The sequence below is a fragment of the Delphinapterus leucas genome, chromosome 11, assembly GCF_059928025.1.
Source record: "Delphinapterus leucas isolate spDelLeu-1000000601 "Yukka" chromosome 11, BTC_Dleu_Yukka2, whole genome shotgun sequence".
In the NCBI taxonomy this organism is placed as follows: domain Eukaryota; kingdom Metazoa; phylum Chordata; class Mammalia; order Artiodactyla; family Monodontidae; genus Delphinapterus; species Delphinapterus leucas.
In genome coordinates, this window is record NC_143139.1 from 29949187 (window position 1) to 29975663 (window position 26477).

Sequence of the window (26477 nt, forward strand, 5' to 3'; positions counted from 1 at the left end):
TAAAACATTTAGCATGTCTTTTCCTAGCAAGTGTGTCAAACATAACATGTAAGATAGTGACAAGCCAGAGCTACAGCCAGATAAGACCTTTAGAGGCCATAATAATAGCCAACATTTCTGTTGGATGCCAGAAATTGTTATAAATACTTTACTATATTAGTATATACTATCATTATCCCAATTCACAAATGAGAGAACTGAGGCACAGAGAAGCTAAAAGTCCAAAGTCACACAGCTAGTAAGTGGCAAAGCCAGATTCAAAACCAGGCAATCTGCCTCCAATATTATTGTGCTATACTGCCATTCATCGCCAGCTCCCTCAACATATCATTAAAAAAAAAAAAAGAAAGAAAGAAAGAAGAAAGAAATTAAACCAAAAGATAGTTGCAGGGATATTCAACTAAATTCTGATGTTTCCCAGGCTTAGATGATTTATTTAATATAAATTTTAATTTCATTTTACTATCAATTTTTACATCTGTTTCTCCTTTTTTATGACCCTGCCCCCCCTGATGCTTTAACTGGGTGTTTAATCTGCCTGCTGGGTATCTACCACCAGTCCATACCAGCTTTTGTCAGCATGGTGAGGCAGGTGAAGGTTACTTTCCTAGAATCTAAATTTACCATAAGCATTCCCTTCCATAGTCCTGAAAAACCAATGGGACTACCTTGTTGTTAACGCTTAGAGTTGGCTGCTATCGCTAATGTATTAACAGATAATCAAGGTGTTTACCAGATTAGAAACCTCTAAAGGGCAGACAACCTGTTTTATTCAACTTTGTATCCCCTGCATTTAACATAGTGCTGGTAAATATCTATTTAAAATATATACTCAACTTCACTTTTTCAATGAGTGAAAAATAAATAATATGAGAACCTTTTAGGCATCTTTGCAGTTCAAAAGGAGTGGTAGATAATACCTGAAAACTTTTGGAAAGAGAAAGCCCTGCAGGTCAACCTTTTACCCTGTCAGTTCTCCCTACTGCAAATTGAGTCATTTTCTTGGGAATTCCGAACCACGGTGGGTTTTTTTAGGAGATGACCTTTAGGCTACCACTTCACATTTCTCTCTGGCTTTCACAAGGCCTGAAAGACCAAGTTACCTTAGGAGATCCTCTCCGCCACTTAAGACTGGATCCAAACTATACTCGAATCCTCTCTTTGAGTTTGGGTAACTTCTACTTAGTCACTTAGAATAATAAGACACAAACCACATGTCACCAAGCCAGTACCTCAAGGACCATACATAAAGACTGGAGATGTTTTACAGTTGGCTAGCCCAGTATTTTAAAGATAAGGAAATTCTCCATTAAAATCCATATTTAAAGCTTCTCTTTAAAAAGATGAGGATCTGGTAGCCTTAGGCCCGTATTCCATCATGGCAAAAATAAGCAGTAGTTGAGTGGTGGCTATTTGCTTTAGATGCAGCATGTCCACTTCAGGTAATCATAATAATCCCTAATCCCTATTAATACCTTACATCCAGCCAAATTACTCATTTATATTACCTGGCTAACCACTGTGGGCCTTAAATCCATCCTGTCCATTAGCACAGTACTATTCTTTTGAGTCCTGATTTCATCCATTCATTCAACAAATATTTACTAAGCACTACAAGAATTCTTTGTTTTCAAACATCTTAAGATAGTTAGTTAATTCATCTAGTACCAATGTTACCAACACTCAATCTGAAATAGACCATGTGTTTCTTACACATTTAACAGTATGTATCCTTTATTTTTTTAAGCTTCACAAATGTACATTATAGCATCAATTTTCAATACAAAATGACGATTAAGAGTTGGCCTATTCAAACCACCTCAAGACACAGTTAAACAAAATAAATAAGGAATACTTGAGGACATACTAGAATGTTAAAATTTCAAAAATCTCCTGTCAATCTAAATTATTTTTAAGGATTGTTTTCCATAATCATATCTTATCTAGTAGAAAAAGTACAAGAATATAGTAAATCACAAGTTTCACAAAGGAGCAATTTTTCAATATAAATTTTTTTCAAGGGGGAATATGATAAAGAACTAAATTTCTTATACATGAAATCTTTGGTAAAAGCATGCCTACTTGTTGACCTATTAAGAGTCAAACCTGAGGCCTATGTGATTAATAGTGACAATAAAGAACAGCAGAAAAAATGTTTACCTGGTATTTTCAATTCTCCTTACCTTGTTTTTAGGTTTCACTTCACCACAAAGCTTCATAAGGTCTGAAGAGAGTGAGCTATGTGCAAATAAGTAATTAACCACATGATTAAAAGGGAACTTATAGAAAACTGTATGTCCTTTAATGAGTACAAGTATGGAAAAAAATTTATATGCCTACAGAAAACACAGAAAGACAATATTTAAAATCAAAATAAACTAATTAAAAGAGTCCATTTTCCTTCCTTAAATATCCCAGTATTTTTATTTTAAAGTTTTTGATGGTTAAACATTACTTAGTTGGGCTTCCATATTACTGTTTCTAGTTCTCTTCACTTAGCCATAAAATCCAAAATTATTTGTTTTATGGTAATTCTTTGATGCACAGGATAAAAGTATTAAAAATATTACAGAAATAAGTCAAATCTATTAAGTTTCTGAAGCCTCTCTTACCTTCCTTCTGATCCTGGGCTGTTTAAAGGTACATCCTCATCAGTGCTGTCCTCTACATTTTCTAAAAAAATGTCCAAAATGTAAGTATTATCCACATGTCACAATTTGAATGATGACTGTAATCCCTATGCTATAATAAGCAACAGCCCAAGTTCTCTCAATATGGGCACTTTGGTTTTAGTAACTGAATCAAATTAGAAATGTAAAAAAATATTTCTAAGAAACTCCTTTGATTATATGTCCTAGGATGAGAAAAATATGTTCAAAATAGGAAAGCTATGAGTTGAATGATAAAACAAAGAACAGCATTCACAGGATGGAAATGAGATCATGTATTTATCAGAGTATGTATAATTATTTATATATTTTTCAGAGTATGTATTTATCCCACACCATCCATTTATCCCATGTATGAAAAACCACTGAGTAAAACACAAGATTAAAGTAAATGCTGCATGCGCTCCCTTTAATGTACTGAGCCAACTTCAAAAACTACATAGGTATAAACATAGTTGTACTTTATCAGTATTCCAACTTATATATTTTCCTTTATTTTTATTTTTGTTTTCAAGTAGAGAGAGAGCATGTGTGTGTGTCAAGGTATTCAGGAGTTACATACCAGCATGCAGCTCATTCACATGTACATAAAGGACTAAAACTACGGGTTTCCATGCAACAGTTTTGTAGATAAATACAAACAAACCACTGCTATTTCAGAACAACTGTAGCACACTAATAAAAAGAGAGGAAAAAGCAAACATATAAAACTAGTAGGAAGTCAGTAAATAAAACAGCCACTGAAAGTAAATTATTTAAAATGTCAGTGAGCCCCTAACACAGGTGCAAGTTTTCAAAACTTATACATTTTATTATAAAGCCATTCCACAAAGCTAAAGGCAATATTATCAACAATATATACATTGGGGACTTCCCTCGTGGTCCAGTGGTAAAAAATCCACTTCCAATGCAGGGGATGTGGGTTTGATCCCTGGTCAGGCAACTAAGATCCCACATGCCGCAGGGCAACTAAGCCCTTGCGCCACAACTACCAAGCTCGCACGCCTCAACAAGAGAGCCCGCCTGCCGCAAACTATAGAGCTCATGTGCTCTGGAACCGATGCACCACAACTACAGAGCCCATGTGCCCTAGAGCCCGTGTGCCACAACTAGAGAGAAAAAGCCCACACACCATAACTAGAAAAGCCCAGGCACCGCAACTAGAGAGAAGCCTGAGCAGACCGTGCACCGTAATGAAAAGATCACTTGTGCCTCAACAAAGATCCTGTGTGCCGCAACTAAGACCTGATGCAGCCAAAAAATTAAGGAAAATAAATAAATAAAATATTTAAAAATAATTATATATATGTCAGTGAAAAATATACAGTATTCATCCCCCTTTAACTTTTACATTTATATCATACAGGTGGATTATGCTCATAAGTCAACTAATTCCTTTCTCAGATGCTCCCATTCTTCCTCACTGTTTAGCAGACACTTCGATAGAAATTCAGTAATACTTGATAGCATTATCTAAAATGGAGCCCATCTAGGACCCACACAAAGGGAGTTTACTTTCCGAAATGAGCAAAATGGTGGTCTTGAAGGCAATGTGTATCTCAAAGCCCACGCTTGCAGGCTGGAGGATGTGCTTCAAAGAAAGGATAATTGAGTGCTAAGGTGACTGAATTAGTCAATAACATAGAAAATGTAAAGAAATGACAAATCTAGTCTTTATTTTTCCATGTATAAAAGCAGGCTAAGATTGACTAGTAATTTTCTTGTACGGAGTGATGAAACAAGTTAGTATATTAAACACCATATGAGTGCTCAGTAAAAGCTACTTAGCTCCTGCATATGCATATATGCCTTATTTAGAGATAATTACAGTTTGACATAACCAACCTAGCCAGAGGATACAACCCTCCACCCAGACATTCACCAAATTAGACACCTCTTCAGGACTGAGCTTTGTCTGTAGCACTACAGCCATCTGGGCAGCAGGACATGCCATCACCTCACTGCTCTACTCTCAACTCTAAGAACATAATTCCAGGCCAACACCAGCTTCTCTTCTCATCACTGAGCATTAAAGCTAAAAGCAGAGACTTAAAACTGCAAAATGCCTTAAAGTTCATACATATTGGTACACAGCTGCATAATCTCACATCACTAGAAATTAACCGAACAGTTACTATTAAAGTCTTTTTTAAAGTTTATATAGGTATATAGATATGTATACATGTATGCATATGTGTGTGTGTCTGTATATATATATATATATATATATATATATATATATATATATATATGTAGTATATGGAAAAGAGTTAACATAGCAGCCCAGAGACTACTATCCTTAGAAAGGCCTCCTTGCAAGGTTGGACTTTGTCTGTCATCTGAAACTTGGCTCTCAGAGTATACCTAGTCATCAGTTAACTAGTTAGGAAGTTCATTATACCTAGAACATTTGTGCAAACAATATGGCTTATGCTGAGAACTCCTGCTTTCCTTCTGGAGTCTAAAATTCTCGTATATACTAGACAAAGCGTGCCTATGTGACTAGTTCCCAGTAAAAACCTCAGGTGCTGAGTGTCTAATGGACTTTCTTGGGTGTAAACTATGCACACATGTTGTTGCATTTTCATTCCAGGGGGAAAAGTGCATTCTGTGTGATGTTTCCTGGGAGGGAGAGAGCATAAGGCAGCCTGGACATGGATTCCTCCTGACTCCATCTGAGTCTTTTTCCTTTACAATCTTGTTGTGTATCCTTCCTACGTTGCTCTCATGAATCTTTGCCATGAATACAACTATATGCTGAGCCCCCTGAGTCTTCTAGCAAATCCCCAAACATAGGAAAAGATCTTAGGAACACCAACATAGGTAGGGAAAAAAGAAGGGGAAAATAAAGATGTTCTTCAAAGGCTACAACAATACAAGCCTATTAGCATGGAGTACCAGCCCTTGCTCCCCCTCTAGCCTTATATTCATCATCCTACACCACATACTTGTTGCTCCAGAGCACCAACCTGCTTGAAGTCCTCATTCATACAATATGTTGGCTAAATGTCCAACTTTTAACTTACTCCCTGCTCAGAGTGACTCTTCTGCCCAGCCCCTTTCCACCTTGTCTCTTGCCTGGCTAAATCTTTTTCTTCATTTATGTTTCAGCTCAAATTTCACCCCCTCCAGAAGGCCTTCATCAACTCCTCCATTCTTGTTGGGTAGCCCCATTCTGTGTTCCCATAATTCCCTGTACATATCTCAATCTCTGCCCTGTCTGCAATGTATCATAATCTGTTCATGGTCTGTCACCCTCAGCAAGGTATCAAGTCCACGAGGGCAAGATTCTGTGTCTTATTTATCTTTGAATCCCAGCACCCAGCCCAAAGTTGAGATAAATTGAAACTAAATAAATATTTTTTAAAGCAATGAATATAATATGACCGTCTAGTTTCTGTGTATTTAACTTCCATGTTTTTCTCCTTCCGTGCTTTTCTTCTAAGCACCTCTGGTCTAGATTATGGCCTTAGGGAAAATTTATGCCATGAGTCACAGGTTATATCAGCTGAAGTGTTTCCCCTCTCTGTTTCTGACCCTCCTTTAAGCTACAGATAATTAAAAGCTGTTTGAAAGCTGTGAAAAAGTAACAATGCACATCAAATAGCAGTTTAATATTTTCTGCACAAAAGGACATCAAAGAGGGCATTGCATTTTTCTTCCAAGTTAAAAGAGATAATGGACTTAAATAAGAATTTACTTATTACTATAAATTGAGCCACTAAGATGAAGAAGAACAAAGAAAAGGAGGAGGAGGAGGAGGGGGAGAAGAATAAGAGGAAGGAGGAGGAAGAGGAAGAGGAAAAGAAACATGCTTAATAACACATGGAATGGCAAAAATTCTGGTTATAATTCAGAAATTTGGGTAGCCTAACATGGTTCCTTAATATAACCAATCCTTTTTCTGCCTGTCTCTGTTATAGCTTGAGCAGGATAAAAGTTGTAGCCTGTTCATATCTGTATTATGGAATTGATCTCAAGGAAATACTATTTTGAGATTTAACACACAGGGTAAACGTCTAAAAAAATCAAGCAGGGCTTCCCTGGTGGCACAGTGGTTGAGAGTCCTCCTGCCAATGCAGGGGACATGGGTTCGTGCCCTGGTCTGGGAAGATCCCACATGCCGTGAAGCGGCTAGGCCCGTGAGCCATGACCGCTGAGCCTGCGCGTCCGGAGCCTGTGCTCCACAACGGGAAAGGCCACAACAGTGAGAGGCCCGTGTACCGGGAAAAAAAAAAAAAAATCAAATAGCTCATGTATTTTATTTGCATCGTTTAAAATAAATTCAGATTCATAGGTTATGTTTATTTTAATAACCGAGAGAGGAAATTACATTTAATCTTTCAGTTACATTCCTCTCCATCAAGTATTAGAAAATTTTGACAGCTGCGTGATTAGAAAAAAGTTAAGATCAGATTTTGAAATAATTTTAAATAAAAACTGGTCCAAAATAATCATTTGCGAAAATTGCAAGTAATAAAATTACACTGATGCTTCTGATCCTTCATGTATATAACCACTATACACCACTATATATAACCACTATACACCACTCATGAGTGGGTGTAGTTCACATGAATGTTGTATTGGCAAGGGAAAATGTCAAAAATCTCAATACTCAGTGATATCTAAAGCTCTAACTTGAAAATATTATAAATAATGTTTTAATCTGTTCATTAAAATCCTTTGGATAGTTTTATTCAAGTTACAATATTAAAATATATGTGGCTTAAGTTTATAAAACTTAAGAACTGAGAATCTAGCAAATATAAACCAAAGACAAATATATATAAAAGATAAATAACACAGAAAGTTATTTATGAGAGTAAAACAACAGATTCAAGTTAACAGATAGATTTAAAAATTAAAAAGGAATATATGTTCCATTTTTTCCTACAAGAAAGAGGGGCTTATGAAACTGGAACCAAATCTGGAGTTCAAATAATAAAATAGAAAAATAAACGTACTTCTTTAAACATCTAAGAACTTAAAAATCAGGAAATGTGTAAGAAAGACAAAAGACTTAGTATGTTTGTGGTCACAGATACATTTCATAAAAGATCATGCAAAAACCAGCTTGCTGCCAATAAAAATTTTTAAATAAGATGTACCACAATTAGTGTACATGAACAATTAGTAATTCATGCAGCTGTAGGGTACACAGAAAGCTAAACATACTTACCTAATGGTATGCTATCTAGATCTGTGTAAATAACAGCAAAAAGGAAACAAAAAGCAATACCAATCAAAACAAATCCAATGTTAAGAACTCTCATATAAAACAAGATTATGTATCATTTATAAGATATGTAGAATAGATGCCATAGCAAACACTTATAAATTTATTTTTTAAGGCAGTTAGATATGTAAAGTAATGAAACTTGGTTAATACTTTAAATAATTTAAACAACCAATTCAGAAGCATGGTTGATCTTATTTATTCATAAAAACTAATCACTTAATAATGCTAAGTAAGCCTTTTTAAGTTGCTAATCATTTCTTGCAATGACAATAATTACATCCCCCAAAATTTATACATGCAAATTAAAGCAGGGATAATTATCAAAAGCATAAGTAAATATAGCATCTATTCAGTCAAGCTATAGGCAAAAAAGGTAGCGTATAGCATACTCAAAGAGCAAAGTTACCATGCAATTTATTTAACTAAAATTTAATCCAAATTACCTTGTAAAGCATGACCTAGTAAAGCATCTAGCTCAGGATTTAATTCTGCTTTCTCTTTCAACATATGAAATAAGAGCTGGTTTTGTGTAGCACTGGTTATTTCAGTTTGTTTAAGCCGACCTTCAAGTACTTTAATTTGAGCCTCTTTCTGGGCAGCCTGAAGACCCTATAACAACACCCCCCCACAAAAAAAATTTATCTTAGATCATACAAAACAGAATCTACCACACAAAGATCTGTATCAAATAGCAAATGCATATGATGTATGGACTTTGACATTAAATAGATCTCGATTCATCCCAGCTTCTGTACTTGCAAGCTCGTTGACCCTAAGCAAGTTACCTTATCTTCCCAATTCTCAGTTTCCAAATATTCAAATGATATGAATGATTCTTACTTCCTTCCACATTGTGAGGATTAAGTGAGAGAACAAACCATTAAAGGTCTAGCACAGTCTCAACGTGGGAAAAAAGGTGAGTCAGAAATTATCACCTTTAACATTTAGGCAGAAGTTTCTGAAGATAAGGAGAGTGCAACTGTATTTTTTCCTTTCTGATTTTTTTTGAGCACCCTAAGAGATTTTTCTTTTAACTTTTCCTTTGTTAAAGTGAAAAAGAAATTATTCTTTAAGTTGTTTACCTGTTTTAATACACAAGCACAATAGATGAGAAGCTAATGGAATTGATGTAAATACTGCTGAGTTTTCTTAACTCTAAGGAAAAGAATATTCCTCCTTATTACAAAGGAAACGGCCAATAGAGAAAGATAAGCAAAATTGCAATGAATTAACCAAAGCTTAGGTTTTCAATAATAGTGTAGTTAGAACTTACCTTATTGATGCCCATTGACAGGAAGTGATCTAGCAGGTATCTGGCTTCTGTAAGTGTACAAGCATTAATGACTGCAGTGACATCCAACGTTTCTCCTTCTTCCTACATCAAACCAACATATGATGTATAATTACCTTGACCTGAATGTATTTAACAGAAGACAAAGCCATTGTTTCATGCATTTATTTGATATCATTGGATTAGCTAATGTGACTCCACAGAAAAGTATAAAATATGATCCCTACTCCAAGAAACGTATGGTCTAGTTTAAAAGATAAGACATTTGAGCAGTTAAGAACTCAAGGTTGATTAATACATTATATATACTTTGTGTAAACAATAATAATATCACAAAATAGGCACAGAAATGGAAAGCAGGCAGGGAGTGGTATACATGCAAAACCTAAGAATCACATTAAATCATAGACAGAAAATCCCTTCATATAAAAATTCAAAGTGTTTTTAATGACAAAAACTACAAAAATACTTCTTATTAAGTCATTAAACATCTTTTTAGTTACAAACCTTTGCTTCTTCCATCTGCATGATGTTGGCTTGACAATCAGAAATACTGTCATTGATATAATCTATATTAGCAGTTAATGACTCCATCTCCTCGTTGATGGTAACCACATTTTTATCTCCCTCTCCATTTTCCTTGACTATCTTTTCCCTTCTTTTTGAAAGCTTCTCTCGTCTTTTTGTGAGTTCTTCCCTTTGCTATTGAGAAAACAGATTTGATTTTAAGAAATTACTTTCATCTACGACCTTAAGAACATTATGCCAAATGAAATGAGTTAACAGAAGGGCAAATACTGCAGGATTCCACTTATATGAGGCAACTAAAATAGTCACACTCGTAGAAGCAGTAAATAGAATGGTGGCTACCAAGGGCTGGGGGAGGAGGAAATGGGGATCTGCTGTTCAGTGGATATAAAGTTTCAGTTATGCAAGAGGAATAAGTTATAGAACTCTTCTTTACAACATTGTGCTTATAACTAACAACACTGTGCTGTACATTTAAAAATGTGTTAAGAGGGTAGCTCTCATGGTATCTGATCTTACCACAATTAAAAAAAAAGAAATGGAGATAGCCTCAACCACCAGAGGGCAGACAGCAGAAGCAACAAGAACTACAATCCTGCAGCCTGTGGAACAAAAATCACATTCACAGAAAGATAGAGAAGATGAAAAGCAGAGGGCTATGTACCAGATGAAGGAACAAGATAAAACCGCAGAAAAACAACTAAATGAAGTGGAGATAGGCAACCTTCCACAAAAAGAATTCAGAATAATGATAGTGAAGATGATGCAGGACCTCTGAAAAAGAATGGAGGCAAAGATTGAGAAGATGCAAGAAATGTTTAACAAAGACCTAGAAGAATTAAAGAACAAACAAACACAGATGAACAATACAATAACTGGAATGAAAACTAAACTAGAAGGAATCAATAGCAGAATAACTGAAGCAGAAGAACAGATAAGTGACCTGGAAGACAGAATGGTAGAATTCACTGCTGAGGAACAGAATAAAGAAAAAAGAATGAAAAGAAATGAAGACAGCCTAAGAGACCTCTGCGACAACATTAAACGCAAGAACATTCGCATTATAGGGATCCCAGAAGAAGAAGAGAGAGCAAAAGGACCCAAGAAAATATTTGAAGAGGTTATAGTAGAAAACTTCCCTAACATGGGAAAGGAAATAGCTACCCAAGTCCAGGTGCACAGAGAGTCCCATACAGGATAAACCCAAGAAGAAACACGCCGAGACACATAGCAATCAAATTGGCAAAAATTAAAGACAAAGAAAAAGTATTGAAAGGCAGCAAGGGAAAACCAACCAATAACATACAAGGGAACTCCCATAAGGTTAACAGCTGATTTCTTAGCAGAAACTACAAGCGAGAAGGGGGTGGCATGATATACTTAAAGTGATGAAAGGGAAGAACCTACAACCAAGATTACTCTACCACAAGGATCTCATTCAGATTCGATGGAGAAATCAAAAGCTTTACAGACAAGCAAAAGCCAGGAGAATTCAGCACCACAAAACCAGCTCTACCACAAATGAAAAAGGAACTTCTCTAAGTGGGAAAGACAAGAAAAGGACCTACAAAAACAAACCCAAAACAATTAAGAAAACGGGAATAGAAACATACATATCGATAATTACCTTAAATGTGAATGGATTAAATGCTCCAACCAAAAGACACAGCCTTGCTGAATGGATACAAAAACAAGACCTATATGTATGCTGTCTACAAGAGACCCACTTCAGATCTAGGGACACATACAGACTGAAAGTGAGGGGATGGAAAAAGATATTCCAAGCAAATGGAAATAAGAAAGCTGGAGTAGCAATATTCATATCAGATAAAATAGACTTTAAAATAAACAATGTTACAAGAGACAAGGAAGGACACTACATAATGATCAAGGGATCAATCCAAGAAGAAGATATAACAATTATAAATATATATGCACCCAACATAGGAGCACCAGAATACATAAGGCAACTGCTAACAGCTATAAAAGAGGAAATCGACAGTAACACAGTAATAGTGGGGGACCTTAACACCTCACTTCCACCAATGGACAGATCATCCAAAATGAAAACAAATAAGGAAACAGAAGCTTTAAATGACACAATAGACCAGATAGATTTAATTGATATTTATAGGACATTCCATACAAAAACAGCAGATTACACTTTCTTCTCAAGTGCGCACAGAACATTCTCCAGGATTGATCACATCTTGGGTCACAAATCAAGCCTCAGTAAATTTAAGAAAATTGAAATCATATCAAGCATCTTTTCTGACCACAACACTATAAGACTAGAAATGAATTACAGGGAAAAAAAAGTAAAAAACACAAACACATGGAGGCTAAACAATACATACTAAATAACCAAGAGATCACTGAAGAAATCAAAGAGGAAATCAAAAAACACCTAGAGACAAATGACAATGAACACACAACAATCCAAAACCGATGGGATGCAGCAAAAGCAGTTCTAAGAGGGAAGTTTATAGCTATAGAAAGCCTACCTCAAGAAACAAGAAAAATCTCAAGTAAGCAATCTAACCTTACACATAAAGGAACTAGAGCAAAAAGAACAAACAAAACACAAAGTTAGCAGAAGGAAAGAAATCATAAAGATCAGAGCAGAAATCAATGAAATAGAAACAAAGAAAACAATAGCAAAGATCAATAAAACTAAAAGCTGGTCCTTTGAGAAGATAACCAAAATTGATAAACCATTAGCCAGACTCATCAAGAAAAAGAGGGAGATGACTCAAATCAATAAAATTAGAAATGAAAAAGAAGTTACAACAGACACCACAGAAATACAAAGCATCATAAGAGACTACTACAAGCAACTCTATGCCAATAAAATGGACAACCTGGAAGAAATGGACAAATTCTTAGAAAGGTATAACCTTCCAAGACTGAACCAGGAAGAAATAGAAAATATGAACAGACCAATCACAACTAATGAAATTGAAACTGTGATTAAAAACCTTCCAACAGACAAAAGTCCAGGATCAGATGGCTTCACAGGTGAATTCTATCAAACATTTAGAGAAGAGCTAACACCCATCCTTCTAAACTGTTCCAAAAAATTGCAGAGGAAGGAACACTCCCAAACTCATTCTATGAGGCCACCATCACCTTGATATCAAAACCAAACAAAGATACTACAAAAAAAGAAAATTACAGACCAATATCATTGATGAATATAGATGCAAAAATCCTCAAGAAAATACTTGCAAACAGAATCCAACAACACATTAAAATGATCATACACCATGATCAAGTGGGATTTATCCCAGGGATGCAAGGATTCTTCAATATACGCAAATCAATCAATGTGATACACCATATTAACAAATTGAAGAAGAAAAACCATATGATCATCTCAATAGATGCAGAAAAAAGCTTTTGACAAAATTCAACACCCATTTATGATAAAAACTCTTCAGAAACTGGGCATAGAGGGAACCTATCTCAACATAATACAGGCCATATATGAGAAACCAACAGCAAATATCATTCTCAATGGTGAAAAACTGAAAGCATTTCCTCTAAGATCAGGAACATGACAAGGATGTCCACTCTCACCACTATTATTCAACATAGTTTTGCAAGTCCTAGCCACAGCAATCGGAGAAGAAAAAGAAATAAAAGGAATACAAATTGGAAAAGAAGAAGTAAAACTGTCACTGTTTGCAGATGACAAGATACTATACATACAGAATCCTAAAAATGCCACCAGAAAACTCCTAGAGCTAATCAATGAATTTGGTAAAGTTGTAGGATACAAAATTAATGCACAGAAATCTCTTCCATTCCTAAACACTAATGATGAAAAATCGGAAAGAGAAATTAAGGAAACAATCCCATTTACCATTGCAACAAAAAGAATGAAATACCTAGGAATATACCTCCCTAGGGAGACAAGAGACTTGTATGCAGAAAACTATAAGACACTGATGAAAGAAATTAAAGATGATACCAACAGATGGAGAGATATACCATGTTCTTGGATTGGAAGAATCAATATTGTGAAAATGACTATACTACCCAAAGCAATCTATAAATTCAATGCAATTCCTATCAAATTACCACTGGCATTTTTTACAGAACTAGAACAAAAAAATCTTAAAACTTGTATGGAGACACAAAAGACCCCGAAGAGCCAAAGCAGTCTTGAGGGGAAAATAACACAGCGGGAAGAATCAGACTCCCTGACTTCAGACTATACTACAAAGCTACAGTGATCAAGACAAAATGGTAGTGGCACAAAAACAGAAACATAGATCAATGGAACAAGAGAGAAAGCCCAGAGACAAACCCACGAACCCATGGTCAACGAATCTATGACAAAGGAGGCAAGGATATAAAATGGAGAAAAGACAGTCTCTTCAATAAGTGGCACTGGGAAATCTGGACAGCTACATGTAAAAGAATGAAATTAGAACACTCCCTAACACCATACACAAAAATAAACTCAAAGTGGATTTGAGACCTAAATGTAAGACTGAACACTATAAAACTCTTAGAGGAAAACATAGGAAAGAACACTCTTTGACATAAATCACAGCAACAACTTTTTTGATCCACCTCCTAGAGTAATGGAAATAAAAACAAAAATAAACAAATGGGACCTAATGAAACTTAAAAGCTTTTGCACAGGGCTTCCCTGGTGGCGCAGTGGTTGTGAGTCCGCCTGCCAATGCAGGGGACATGGGTTCATGCCCCGGTCCGGGAAGATACCACATGCCGTGGAGCAGCTGGGCCCGTGAGCCATGGCTGCTGAGCCTGTGCGTCCAGAGCCTGTGCTGTGCAACAGGAGAGGCCACAACAGTGAGAGGCCTGCGTAGCAGAAAAAAAAAAAAAATAGGTTTTGCACAGCAAAGGAAACCATAAACAAGACGAAAAGACAACCCTTGGAATGGGAGAAAATATTTGCAAACGAATCAACAAAGGATTAATCTCCAAAATATATAAAGAGCTCATGCAGCTCAATATTAAAGAAACAAACAACCCAATCCAAAAATGGGCAGAAGACCTAAATAAATATTTCTCCAAAGAAGACATACAGATGGCCAAGAAGCACATGAACAGCTGCTCAAAATCACTAATTATTAGAGAAATGCAAATCAAAAGTACAATGAGGTATCACCTCACACCAGTTAGAATGGGCATCATCAGAAAATCTACAAACAACCAATGCTGGAGAGGGTGTGGAGAAAAGGGAATCCTCTTGCACTGTTGGTGTGAACGTAAATTGATACAGCCACTATGGAGAACAGTATGGAGGTTCCTTAAAAAACCAAAAATAGAATTACCATATGATCCAGCAATCCCACTACTGGGCATATACCCACAGAAAACCTTAATTCAAAAAGACACATGCACCTCAATGTTCATTGCAGCACTATTTACAATAGCCAGGCCATGGAAGCAACCTACATGCCCATCAACAGACGAATGGATAAAGAAGATGTGGTATATATATACAATGGAATATTACTCAGCCATAAAAAGGAATGAAATTGGGTCATTTGTTGAGACGTGGATGGATCTAGAGACTGTCATACAGAGTGAAGTAAGTCAGAAAGAGAAAAACAAATATCGTATATTAACACATGTATGTGGAACCCAGAAAAATGGTACAGATGAACCAGTTTGCAGGGCAGAAGTTGAGACACAGATGTAGAGAACAAACACATGGACACCAACGGGGGAAAGCCACAGGGTGGTTGGGGATGGTGGTGTGATGAATTGGGCGATTGTAATTGACATGTATACACTGATATGTATAAAACTGATGACTAATAAGAACCTGCTCTATAAAAAAATAAATTAAAATAAAGAAAGAAATGGTATTCATCTATTCATATACAGTGCAACCACCCACCCCCCCAACACACAAAAAAACTTGGCAAGCATTCAATTTACCCAGGGAACAAATTTAGAAAACTAAAATTAACAGCTAAGGGAGAGCATATCTACTTTCTATTTTCCACACCTTGAGGAGCCTATTCATATCAGCCTCCATATTGGAAATAGTCATTTTCTGCATGATGATGTCTGTGACCCTGCGTTCAAGAAGCTGCCACTTCATGCGAGCTGTCTTAGAAGTAAACACTCGGCCTGTCAATCCTTTCCTCTGATATTTTTTTCTAGAATCATAAAAAGACAAACATAGTTACTTATGTGCTTATTTGATTATGTACTGCCAAATAATGAGCTGTTTTTCATTTAAGTCCAACATTCAGTAATGCAAAGATTATGTCAGGAGGAACAGAAGAATCATGTTGACCTGGTTCCATTTGTCGTGGGTGTTGGTAAGGCCTGGACTCTTGCCACAGGAATTCTCATTTTCTGCTGGGCTCCAGCCCTTGATGCATCTGTTTCTATGGTAGTTGCACTGGAACCTGTGTCCTGAACAGGGGTATCAGTTGAGCTCAGCTTCCGAGTGACTTTCCCAGCCACTTTATCTGACATGGGCCTTACTTGCCGACGAAGAGCTGTAACCTGAAACAGCAATAGAGATTGACTCATGCTGTTAGTCTATAGAAATACAACATTTATCTCAAAGCCAGAATGTTTCCTCCAAATGGTCAACTTGCCTCTTCTGTTTTGCGACGAAGAACCACTTCTTGGTTTCTTTTTTGGGCTTCTAGAAGTCTAAGTTGATGCTATAAAATAATATTGAATAAGTTAAAATAGGAAACTGAAAGATATAATACTTCCTACTCCTGCATTAACATGTTTCCCCATTCCACTGGGAACTGTAAGGGTTCTTAGCAGTATCTGAGCTAACACTCAGCTTGCATTCATGACTACAGATATAGATATTTTATTTCAATAAACACAAAGGCATACTTATATAGTCATTTCTCCCTGAAAATAAAAACTTATCTCTGTGACACATACTTTTATTTAACAAACACTAATATAGGGCTTACTATATACAAATACTTTTCTAAACGCTTTACAAATATTGTCTCATTTCATTTTTGCTGGACATTTTGTTTTGGTTGCTGGCTAAGGCGTGATTAGGAAGAAACACAGCTAAGAATATTTTCAACAGAGGCATCTTACAATATATACAGTAGCTATAAACTATTTTAAACATAGGGAGAATGTATATTAATTGTATTAGCACTTTATAGTAACTTTGGAAATGTTATTTCCAAATAACATTGGAAATAAATGTTTTAATAAGTTGGACAATAAAACAAACTGACTACCAATTTGTTTCTTAGGTAGTCTATATGATAAAGACAATTAATTATTAATTATTTTAAGCCACTTTCTAGGGATATAATTTAGGAAATAATCTTGATCACAATAGTCTTGATCACAGATAGCCTTGATCACAAATGTCTCTTCTAGGACTTTAATTCTGTGATGTAACAAATAACTCTCCATGTTCTGTATCCCAAATTCAAAGAGATGATACATCTCAAGTTTATACACATTCTTATGTTATCAGATGGGAATTCTTTGAGAAAAAGAATCTATCTTATCACTGACGTATCTTAATTGCCTACACAATAATAGACATAGAAGCAAAGTTAATAAATCTTTTTTTAAATGAATGAACTATCAAAAACTAAAATTAACTATAGTTTTAAGCTTCTTACTACACTTAATTTCTTCATATTAAAAATAAAATCTCAAGCTCATTCATATTTTTTTGTATGATGTACATATTTGGTTCTCTAAGCGTTCAAAGTTGAATATTACAAGAAACAATATAGACAGGAGTTGAATATGCACACAAAGCAACAAATTAAAGGTAGGAGAACATCTGAAATGGTAGCTTTGTGTGTGATTAGCCAGCCTCAGATCTTTATAATAGAAGAGAGACATCATATGTTGTGGATAAGATTCAAAAGTTCAATCCCAGGAGTTAACTGTTCAATATTGATCTCTCTATACATCATATGAATTAGTAATAAAGAAATAGGTAGCATACACTGTAAGGAAATTATTCCTATTACCCAAAAGTTTTCATTAAAAACAAAATAAATAGGCCAATAGGCCAAAAGTCAAAACAACCTAAATGCCAGCCAATCGAGGAATGGATTAGGAAAATGTGCTCTATACATACAGCCATAAAAAGGAATGAACTACTGGGCTTCCCTGGTGGCGCGGTGGTTGAGAGTCCACCTGCCGATGCAGGGGACGCAGGTTTGTGCCCCGGTCCGGGAAAATCCCACACGCCGTGGAGCGGCTGGGCCCGTGAGCCATGGCCGCTGAGCCTGCGCTCCGCAACGGGAGAGGCCACAACAGTGAGAGGCCCGCGTACCACAAAAAAAAAAAAAAAAAAAAAAAAAAAGGGAATGAACTACTGATACATGCTATAACATGGATAAACCTTGAAAACATGCTAAAATGAAAGAAGCCAGACACAAAAGGCTACATATTGTATGATTCCATTTATATAAAATGTCTAGAATAAGCAAATCCATAGACAGAAAGTAGATTAGGAGCCAGGAAGGAATGGAGAGTGATTGCTAATGGGTATGGGGTTTCTTTTTGGAGCGATGAAAATGTTCTGGAATTAGAGTGGTGACTGTTGCACAAATTTGTGAATATACTAAAATCATGAATTGTATAGTTTAAAACAGTGAACTTTATGGCATATAAATTTTCTCAGTTTTTTTTAAAAAAGCAGAAAAAAAGACTAGACAATATGTTAAAATGTGCTTCTACTCGATTTCAGTAGGAACGTATTGGTATAAACAAGATCTAAAATGCCCAGGAATTGAAAGTGATAAAATAGACTGATTATTAAAATACATTAATATCCTGGGAAAATAAATAAATACAGTCATAAATATGGGAGTCATCTGGCTAAAATATCTACTTTTCTATCTCATTGCTCACTCTTCTCTATCCCCTTAATTTCCTCTTTACCCCCCAAAGTAGATTTCTATTTTCTAAAATATCCTGTATGTTTATGTTTTCTTCAGGGAGAATTTAGAAAAAGTTGGTGAGAAAAAAAGAACAAGGGCTGAAACCTAACTGATATTGTGGAAAGGAAGGTGATGGCTTCTTTTTTTAGGAAAAAAATGTCATAAGAAATAACTATATTGCCAAAACTTTGGAAAGAAAAAAATCCAAACAACTATAACCTATAACCGTAATACAACCACATTTAGCATATTGATATGTATCCTTCAAATTTTTCCCTCATTGTAAACAAGCACGCATATATAAAATGTTACTTTACACTTAATGTGAAGTCATAGTCATTTTTCATTTTATTATGCAGTTTCCAAATCCTAATTTTTAATGGATGAATAACCACCTTTTAAATGGGATGAACCATAATTTATTTAACTGTTACCCTTACTGACACACATCTTAGTTGATTTTACAGTTTTCATTACTACAAATAACCCTAAAGTGAAGATTTTAACACACTGTAAAGTAATTTGTCTTAGTTTAAATTATTTACTTAGTCTGAGTTCATGGAAGCAGAATTCTTGGGTCAAAGAATATGAAAATTTTTATAGCCCTTAGTAAAGCCTCTTCTAGTGAAGCCTGGTTATTATTCCAGGAACATTTATAAAAATCTCTAGTGGAAGCTGCCTTTGGAACCATCTTAAAATTACTATCTCATATAATACTGCAACTACTTCCTTGGTCTCCCTAGAAATAACCAGTCATTATTTGCCATTTTCTTCCATCTGATCATCTAGGAAATACACCTCCAATAAAATTTATAATAATATTATAGTGTTTTTCATAAACTTTTATATGGAATTACTATAATCCACATACTATAATAAATGCCAAATTATAAAATGCTTATTTACTGTCCTTAACCTGTATTTAATAAAGTTATCAAAATATTTCTTTCATTTATTGAACAATCTTGTTGATATACAATATTCTTACATAACTGAGAGCTAAAGTCCACTCACATCTCTTTTACGTTGATCCTTTTTCAATTGAGCAATCTCTCTGTTTCTTCTAGACTCTGTCAATCTGGCTTTTTCTTGTTCTTCTTTCATTTGTTTCATTAAGCGAACCTAAAATATTAGGTAAATACATCTATTGTGATTACCCTATCGCAATATTCATTAAATAAATCACATGTATGGAAAAATGTTCTTAGGATTCTGAATATTTAACAAGAAAAAAATGTGGAGTTTCGCTACACATTAAATGGTCAATTCTTATTTTTGTAAGATTAATATATTTATATTTCTAATACATTTCTAACATACTTCTATCAAACTGCTTAGTGTTCTATGCTTTTTATATTCAATGTCCAGCTGTTCTATAACTTGAATGATTTTTTGGTATCTAACATTATCAGTAGCTGTGTGACCTTGAACAAGTTACTTAACAACTCTAGAGTGGTTTTCTCATCTATAAAATGGGGGTAATAGTTCTATGGGATTGGATTCCTCTGAGAATTCAATGAGTTAATACCTGCACTATGCTTATAACAGTGCCTGGCACATAGTAAGCACCTAGCTATTTTAGCTATTTTTGCTGTCATCAGCAACTACACAACATAATAATCTACTTCTTAAATCATTTCCACATTTCCTATTTTAAGGAAACAACATTGATTTTCATGCCAAAAGTTAAGAATAATCCGTTCCACCACAAAAACAGTAACATTAGAATTCACATACTCTCTCTGGTCAAGGGAAAAAAACTTGTACTTTTCTATGCATGGGAATGATAACCACCAAATTCAAGATAGTTGTTACCTCTCAGGGAAAAGAGAATATGATCAGGAAGAGATATATAGGAAGCTTTGTGCATATCAGCAATGTTTAATACCTTAAACTAGACAATGGATATATTGTTCATTATGTTATTATCTGTGCTTTCTTGCATGTTTGAAATATTTTATACTTTTATTAAGTTTGTATAAGAGTTTTGTTTTGTTTTGTTTTTAAAGTCAGAGAAGCCCTGCTGACCACATGATTTTCAGCTACTCCAAAGAAAGACTTTGACTATGGATGACTATAGGAAACAACTTTTAACTGCCAAAAGGAAGTGCATCATTTCTAAGACTGGTTACCTTTTATTGAATACAGGAAGAACCACAATAATTTTTTTTTGGTCCCAAAAGACACAAGCATCACCAACATCTACCGTTAATGGAAAATATAATCAATACCTTTGTTTTTTTCATTTCCATCACATCCTGCTGTAATTTCTTCAATTGCTTTTCATATTGGGACTGATTTTTAAGCAACCTTGCATGCTCTTTTTGAGCTGTCTGAAGTCTCTGCAGTTCTTTATTCATGGCTTGCAGTTTCTTTTCATATTCAGACCTAACTTTTTTTGCTTTTTCTTCTGAGTAAGATTCCACTGAGCCTAAATGACCAAAAAATATTTGTATTTGTTTGTGTGAGACACAGATTTTTATTTCACAGATTTACAACTCATGACCTTAGACAAGAACTACCTCCTAAATACAAACCTCAGGAGGCCAGGATGCCTTTCAATCACTCTGCCTTTTAATATCTACTCTTATTTAACAATTATTGAAGTTTTTATCATTTTAATTTAAAAAAAGTACCCAGCATAAATCAAGGCATTAAAACAATTAGCTACAACTTTGGAAAAAAAATTATTAAATAGTCTAGACAGGTACCAGCATGAAAAAACAAAATAAACAGTAATATTTAACATAATGGGACAAATTAACATTTAATGTGACTTTTAATATTATTTTTTTCTTGTAAAGGAAGACAGGATAAAAATCTATTTTGACAATTTAGTTTGAACTTTAATTTGAATTAAATATAATTCTTACCTAAGTTTTGAAGCACCTGGTCTCTTTCAAGCTGAGTGTCCCGAATTTTATGTTGCAGCATCATTAGCTTCTCTTCATACTGCTTTTTCAGCGTCTGCAGTCTTTTCTGGCTGTTTTCTAGTTCATCAATCAGCTTTTGCTTGATTGCAATTTCACAAGTAATGTTTGCTAAGTCTGCCTGATAATTGGCTATTATAAAAGAGGAAAATAAAAATTTTGGGATAGGCCATAATAAGAGCATGAAAACCATCATCTGTATCCAAGTATTCACTTGGCAGCTGTAAGGAAAATATCCTGAATATACCAAAAGTTAAAAAAGGGCAAAAAGATAGAGTGTTCACTTTGGTCAAGGACAAGAGATACTATTTGTAGCAAATAAGAATGGAAGTTACACAATGACTAAATCCAATAAGAGAAGAACATGAGCCTTGGAGGGCATATATAGGCCAGCAATTATAAAAGGTGCTTTCAAATGGAGAAGGTTAAGAGTTTTCTGCCATGTTTTAAACAAGTGCCCAAAATAAATTTTTGTCCTTGTACCAAAGGACAAGTACCTTTTTCATCTGACTCGGAATCTGATTCATCAGAGCTTTCACCCCCTTCAACGTCATCTTCTTCCTCCTCCTCCTCCTCTTCCTCATCTTCATGATCACTCACTTCTTGACTTTCTTCCTAAAATGTGATTTGTGTCCATTAATAGCACAATATTGGCAAGGCAAACTGATTACCTCATTAAGGGAGACTGTGTGACAGAATTAGAACAAAAATTTTTACATTTTGTGTGGAAACACGAAAGATCCCAAATTGCAAAAGCAATCTTGAGAAAGAAGAACGGAGCTGGAGAAAACAGGCTCCTGAACTTCAGACTACACTGCAAAGCTACAGTCATCAAAACAGTATGGTACTGGCACAAAAACAAAAATATAGATCAGTGGAACAGGATAGAAAGTCCAGAAATAAACCCACGCACCTATGGCCACCTAATCTATGACAAAGGAGGCAAGAATATATGATGGAGAAAAGACAATCTCTTCAATAAGTGGTGCTGGGAAAACTGGACAGCTACATGTAAAAGAATGAAATTAGAACACTCCCTAACACCACACACAAAAATAAACTCAAAATAGATTAAAGACCTAAATGTAAGGCCAGGTACTATAAAACTCTTAAGCAAAAATATAAGCAGAACACTCTTTGACATAAATCACAGCAAGCTCGCTTTTGATCTACCACCTAGGGTAATGAAAATAAAAACAAATATAAACAAACTTAAAAGCTTTTGCATGGCAAAGGAAACCATAAACAAAACAAAAAGATAACCCTCAGAATGGGAGAAAATATTTGCAAATGAAGAAACTGACAAGGGATTAATCTCCAAAATATACAAACAGCTCATGCAGCTAAATATCAAAAATACAAACAATCCAATCAAAAAATGGGTGGAAGACCTAAATAGACATTTCACCAAAGAAGACATACAGATGGCAAACAAACATATGAAAAGATGCTCAACATCACTAATTATTAGAGAAAAGCAAGTCACCTCACACTGGTCAGAATGGCCATCATCAAAAAATCTACAAACAATAAATGCTGGAGAGAGTGTGGAGAAAAGGGAACCCTCCTACACTGTTGGTGGGAATATAAATTGATACAGCCACTATGGAGAACAGTATGGAGGTTCCTTAAAAAACTAAAACTAAAGCTACCACATGACCCAGCAATCCCACTCCTAGGCATCTTTCCATAGAAGACCAAAATTTGAAAGGATGCATGCACCCCAATGTCCATTTCAGTGCTATTTACAATAGCCAGGACATGGAAACAACCATAGAGCGAAGTAAGTCAGAAAGAGAAAAACAAATATCGTATAATATCGCTTATATGTGGAATCTAGAAAAATGGTGCAGATGAACTTATTTGCAAAGCAGAAATAGTCACAGATGTAGAGAACAAACTTACGGTTACCAAGGTGGAAAGGGGAGAGGTGGGACGAATTGGGAGATTGGGATTAACATATATACACTTATGTATAAAATAGATAACTAATGAGAACCTACTGTATAGCACAGGGAACTCTACTCAATGATCTATGTTGACCTAAATGGAAAGGAAATCTAAAAAAGAGTGGATGTATATGTATACATATAACTGATTCACTTTGCTGTACAGCAGAAACTAACATAACATTGTAAAGCAACTATACTCATTTAAAAAATAAACAATAAAAAACAAACAAAGAACCAGAATCAGAGTTAGAATTTTTCTTCCTCCCTCAATATTATGCAGTGTGCCTAGCCATATGAATTAATTTTGCCCCAGCTTCTATTATGGCGCTTTATATTTAATATGCACAATATAGTCTCAATGAATAAATACAAAAAAAAAAAAGACTGTGAGTATAAAGTACAAGAGCACAAAAATTTCACTTTTCATAAATTAAAAATATCAGTCCACAATTTTAAGGTTATTTTACAATAATTCTGTCTTAAATCAAAGAGTACTTCATCTCTCTTAGTATTCTATCACCCCATACACAATGCTTTCACAGTGCACAAGACTGTGAGTTGCTAATATTTAATAGCTCACATTTCTGAAGAAAAGAAGTCCTCAAGGACACAATTTAAAATGGATGTATGATAACGGATTCTCTTTTCTACATATAAGTTAGTACAGTTATCAGCAACCAAGAACAACCTAATCCAGGGACTCAAAATTACAAGTTTATTCTCTCATACTTACAACTTCTAATTCATTGCTTTCTCTTTCTGAAATACCCTTTTCTTCTTTCTTCTCTTGGTCAGTGTCTGTATTATCCTCTTTACCAGCCACACTAAAAAAAAAAAAAGAAGCAAAAGTGTATGATGCTAAAGTAGAGAGGAAAATTGTTCACTTTTTTTCTCCCAGATTTTTAAAAACCATCAATTATTTTTGAAAACAAACTAGAAGAGTTCATCATTTAACTCAGCAAAGTTATCATGTCTGATGCTTCAGAGGAAAATTGAAACTGCCATTCAACTCATAGTACAGTGATTTATATCAATGGAGAAAATCTTATTTTCTAGAAACACTGAGGAATAGATTATACCCTGGAGCATGACACCTGATGAGACAGCTAAGAACTAGCCACCATAACATTCAATCAACTAGAATGTAGGCAAATTAAATTTAATGGAAATAAAAAATATTTTTGTTTTCTCATCTAAATATATAAATTTTTCTCATCTTAATACAAAGATATAGAAACTGCATTTTTTATTAATGTCCTAATACATTTAAGAATAAATTTAAAGATCAGAATACATCTGCCCACAGTAAGTTTGTCTATACCAGCTGCATCCATCACAGTGTTCAGGTCTCCCCTGGTAATAGAATAGTACAGGTTCTTTCCTCCTAGGTCATACCTGTAGCACAGGGCTATTTCTCATAATGTTCTCACAGAAATAGGTCTCTGCACATCAGAACTGTCTGAAGTTCTGCCTGACCCCTGATTGAATAGGAAATTCCAGGATCTGCCACAAGATTCACCATACAAGTAAAAGCTTCCTCTTCAGGTATCAGTAAAGCAGCCCTAACTATTAATATATACTAATGTCACATAATGTTATAGCTAAACTAATTGCTTCAGCCCTAGTGGCCATGAGAAAAAGAAGACTCTATAGTGAGCAAAGTTTTTACATAGTTAAATCACTCTGACCCTTCAGGGTTTAGCAACCACCATCAATTATGCACAGAAGTTACACTTCTGTTCATTAGACTCCTACATTTTATCCTAAATAATATTAAGAAAGTGAATTTTAAATGAATTTACATATGAAAATTTTCTTCTTGTGCTATAGTTAACTTTTTAAATCATTAAGAATACTTGAATAAAGCAATATTATCCAAATAAAATTCTTCTAGAAAGAGCTTAAAATTTTTATCAGAATAACTTTATAACAGCTATCATTTCTTTCAGATATTCTGCTACATTAAATAATTGCCCTAATACATGGACTTATTTTTAGCTTCTAGGCTAAAAAATTAATCTCATTTAGGTGCTGGTATTATTATTAAACTCTAATGTTTAACTATAGGTTCCAATTCTCAAAGACATTTTTGAACTCAGAACAAGATGAACACAAATACTTTTCCTTTGTAAGCACTTTTCAGAGTTCTTAATTTATGTTTATTTAGGTAGTTATTTCTGTAATTTCTGTCTTCCCCACTAGACTGTAAGTCTCATGAGGGAAGGGATCATGTCTGTTTGGCTCAGCATTACATGCCCAGTACCCAAGGGATGTGCATAATAAATGTGCATGAAGTATTTGCTAAATATATTAATCTCTATGATTGTGCATGAGCACCTCTGTTTGGAACCTCTGCCTATGTGTCTCACACACTAATTATGTTGGAGTAGAATAGTACAAATTGAAAGATGCATAAAGATGCATGGAAGACAGCATATCTCTAGAGTGAGAAGAAACTACCAGTAGGAATATCAATAAAATCCTCTTAACTGGAGAGGAATCAAGTAAACTATAACAAGGTTCCATGAGTTTGTTAAATCACTTGTTAGAGAAAAATGTTGAATATACTGAATGCCTATCTTACATCACTTGTATTATAATAGGACTGTTCATTTTCCATCATCACACATTTCAAGATGAAAATCTAGAAAGAAACTCCCCCTTCATCCAATCATCTGATTTAAAGGCCAGCACCATGTACTCAAGTAGTGCTATACTTGAAACAGGCCTAAGGCTTAAGACTAGGAAAGGAGCATGTGTTAGGAAAGATATCTCCCATCAGCATTTCTCATCCCCTCCCCTATGCAGTCTCCCTTCCTCACCTGCAACTCTTGCAGCATACAATTTTTGTTATTGTCAGTTCCTTCATTACTTCAAGCTCCAACACAAATTCCCTTTTATTCAGGTTTATAGCCATACAACCACCTTGTTTCAAATACTTGACCTAACACACCCTCCTACACCCTCCAAG

The 26477-nt window shown here is 35.0% G+C and overlaps 1 protein-coding gene across 14 annotated transcripts in view; it reads right to left on the reverse strand.

The window, feature by feature from the left end:
- Nucleotides 1-26477, reverse strand: part of KIF21A (kinesin family member 21A) — a 155507-nt gene that overhangs the window by 25547 nt on the left and 103483 nt on the right. For 9 of the 14 annotated variants that reach the window (XM_089920522.1, XM_089920513.1, XM_089920523.1 and 6 more), the window contains 14 exons: nt 24240-24330; nt 22052-22169; nt 21498-21686; nt 20856-21055; nt 19639-19746; nt 16327-16395; nt 16017-16231; nt 15723-15876; nt 9710-9904; nt 9185-9286; nt 8355-8520; nt 7852-7872; nt 2613-2673; nt 2184-2238 (listed from right to left, as the gene is read on the reverse strand). In XM_089920522.1, the coding sequence (XP_089776648.1) occupies nt 2184-2238; nt 2613-2673; nt 7852-7872; nt 8355-8520; nt 9185-9286; nt 9710-9904; nt 15723-15876; nt 16017-16231; nt 16327-16395; nt 19639-19746; nt 20856-21055; nt 21498-21686; nt 22052-22169; nt 24240-24330 (1744 nt within the window). The remainder of the gene's footprint in view (nt 1-2183; nt 2239-2612; nt 2674-7851; nt 7873-8354; nt 8521-9184; nt 9287-9709; nt 9905-15722; nt 15877-16016; nt 16232-16326; nt 16396-19638; nt 19747-20855; nt 21056-21497; nt 21687-22051; nt 22170-24239; nt 24331-26477) is intronic. The other 5 variants (XM_089920515.1, XM_089920524.1, XM_089920527.1 and 2 more) reach the window with 1 other exon arrangement.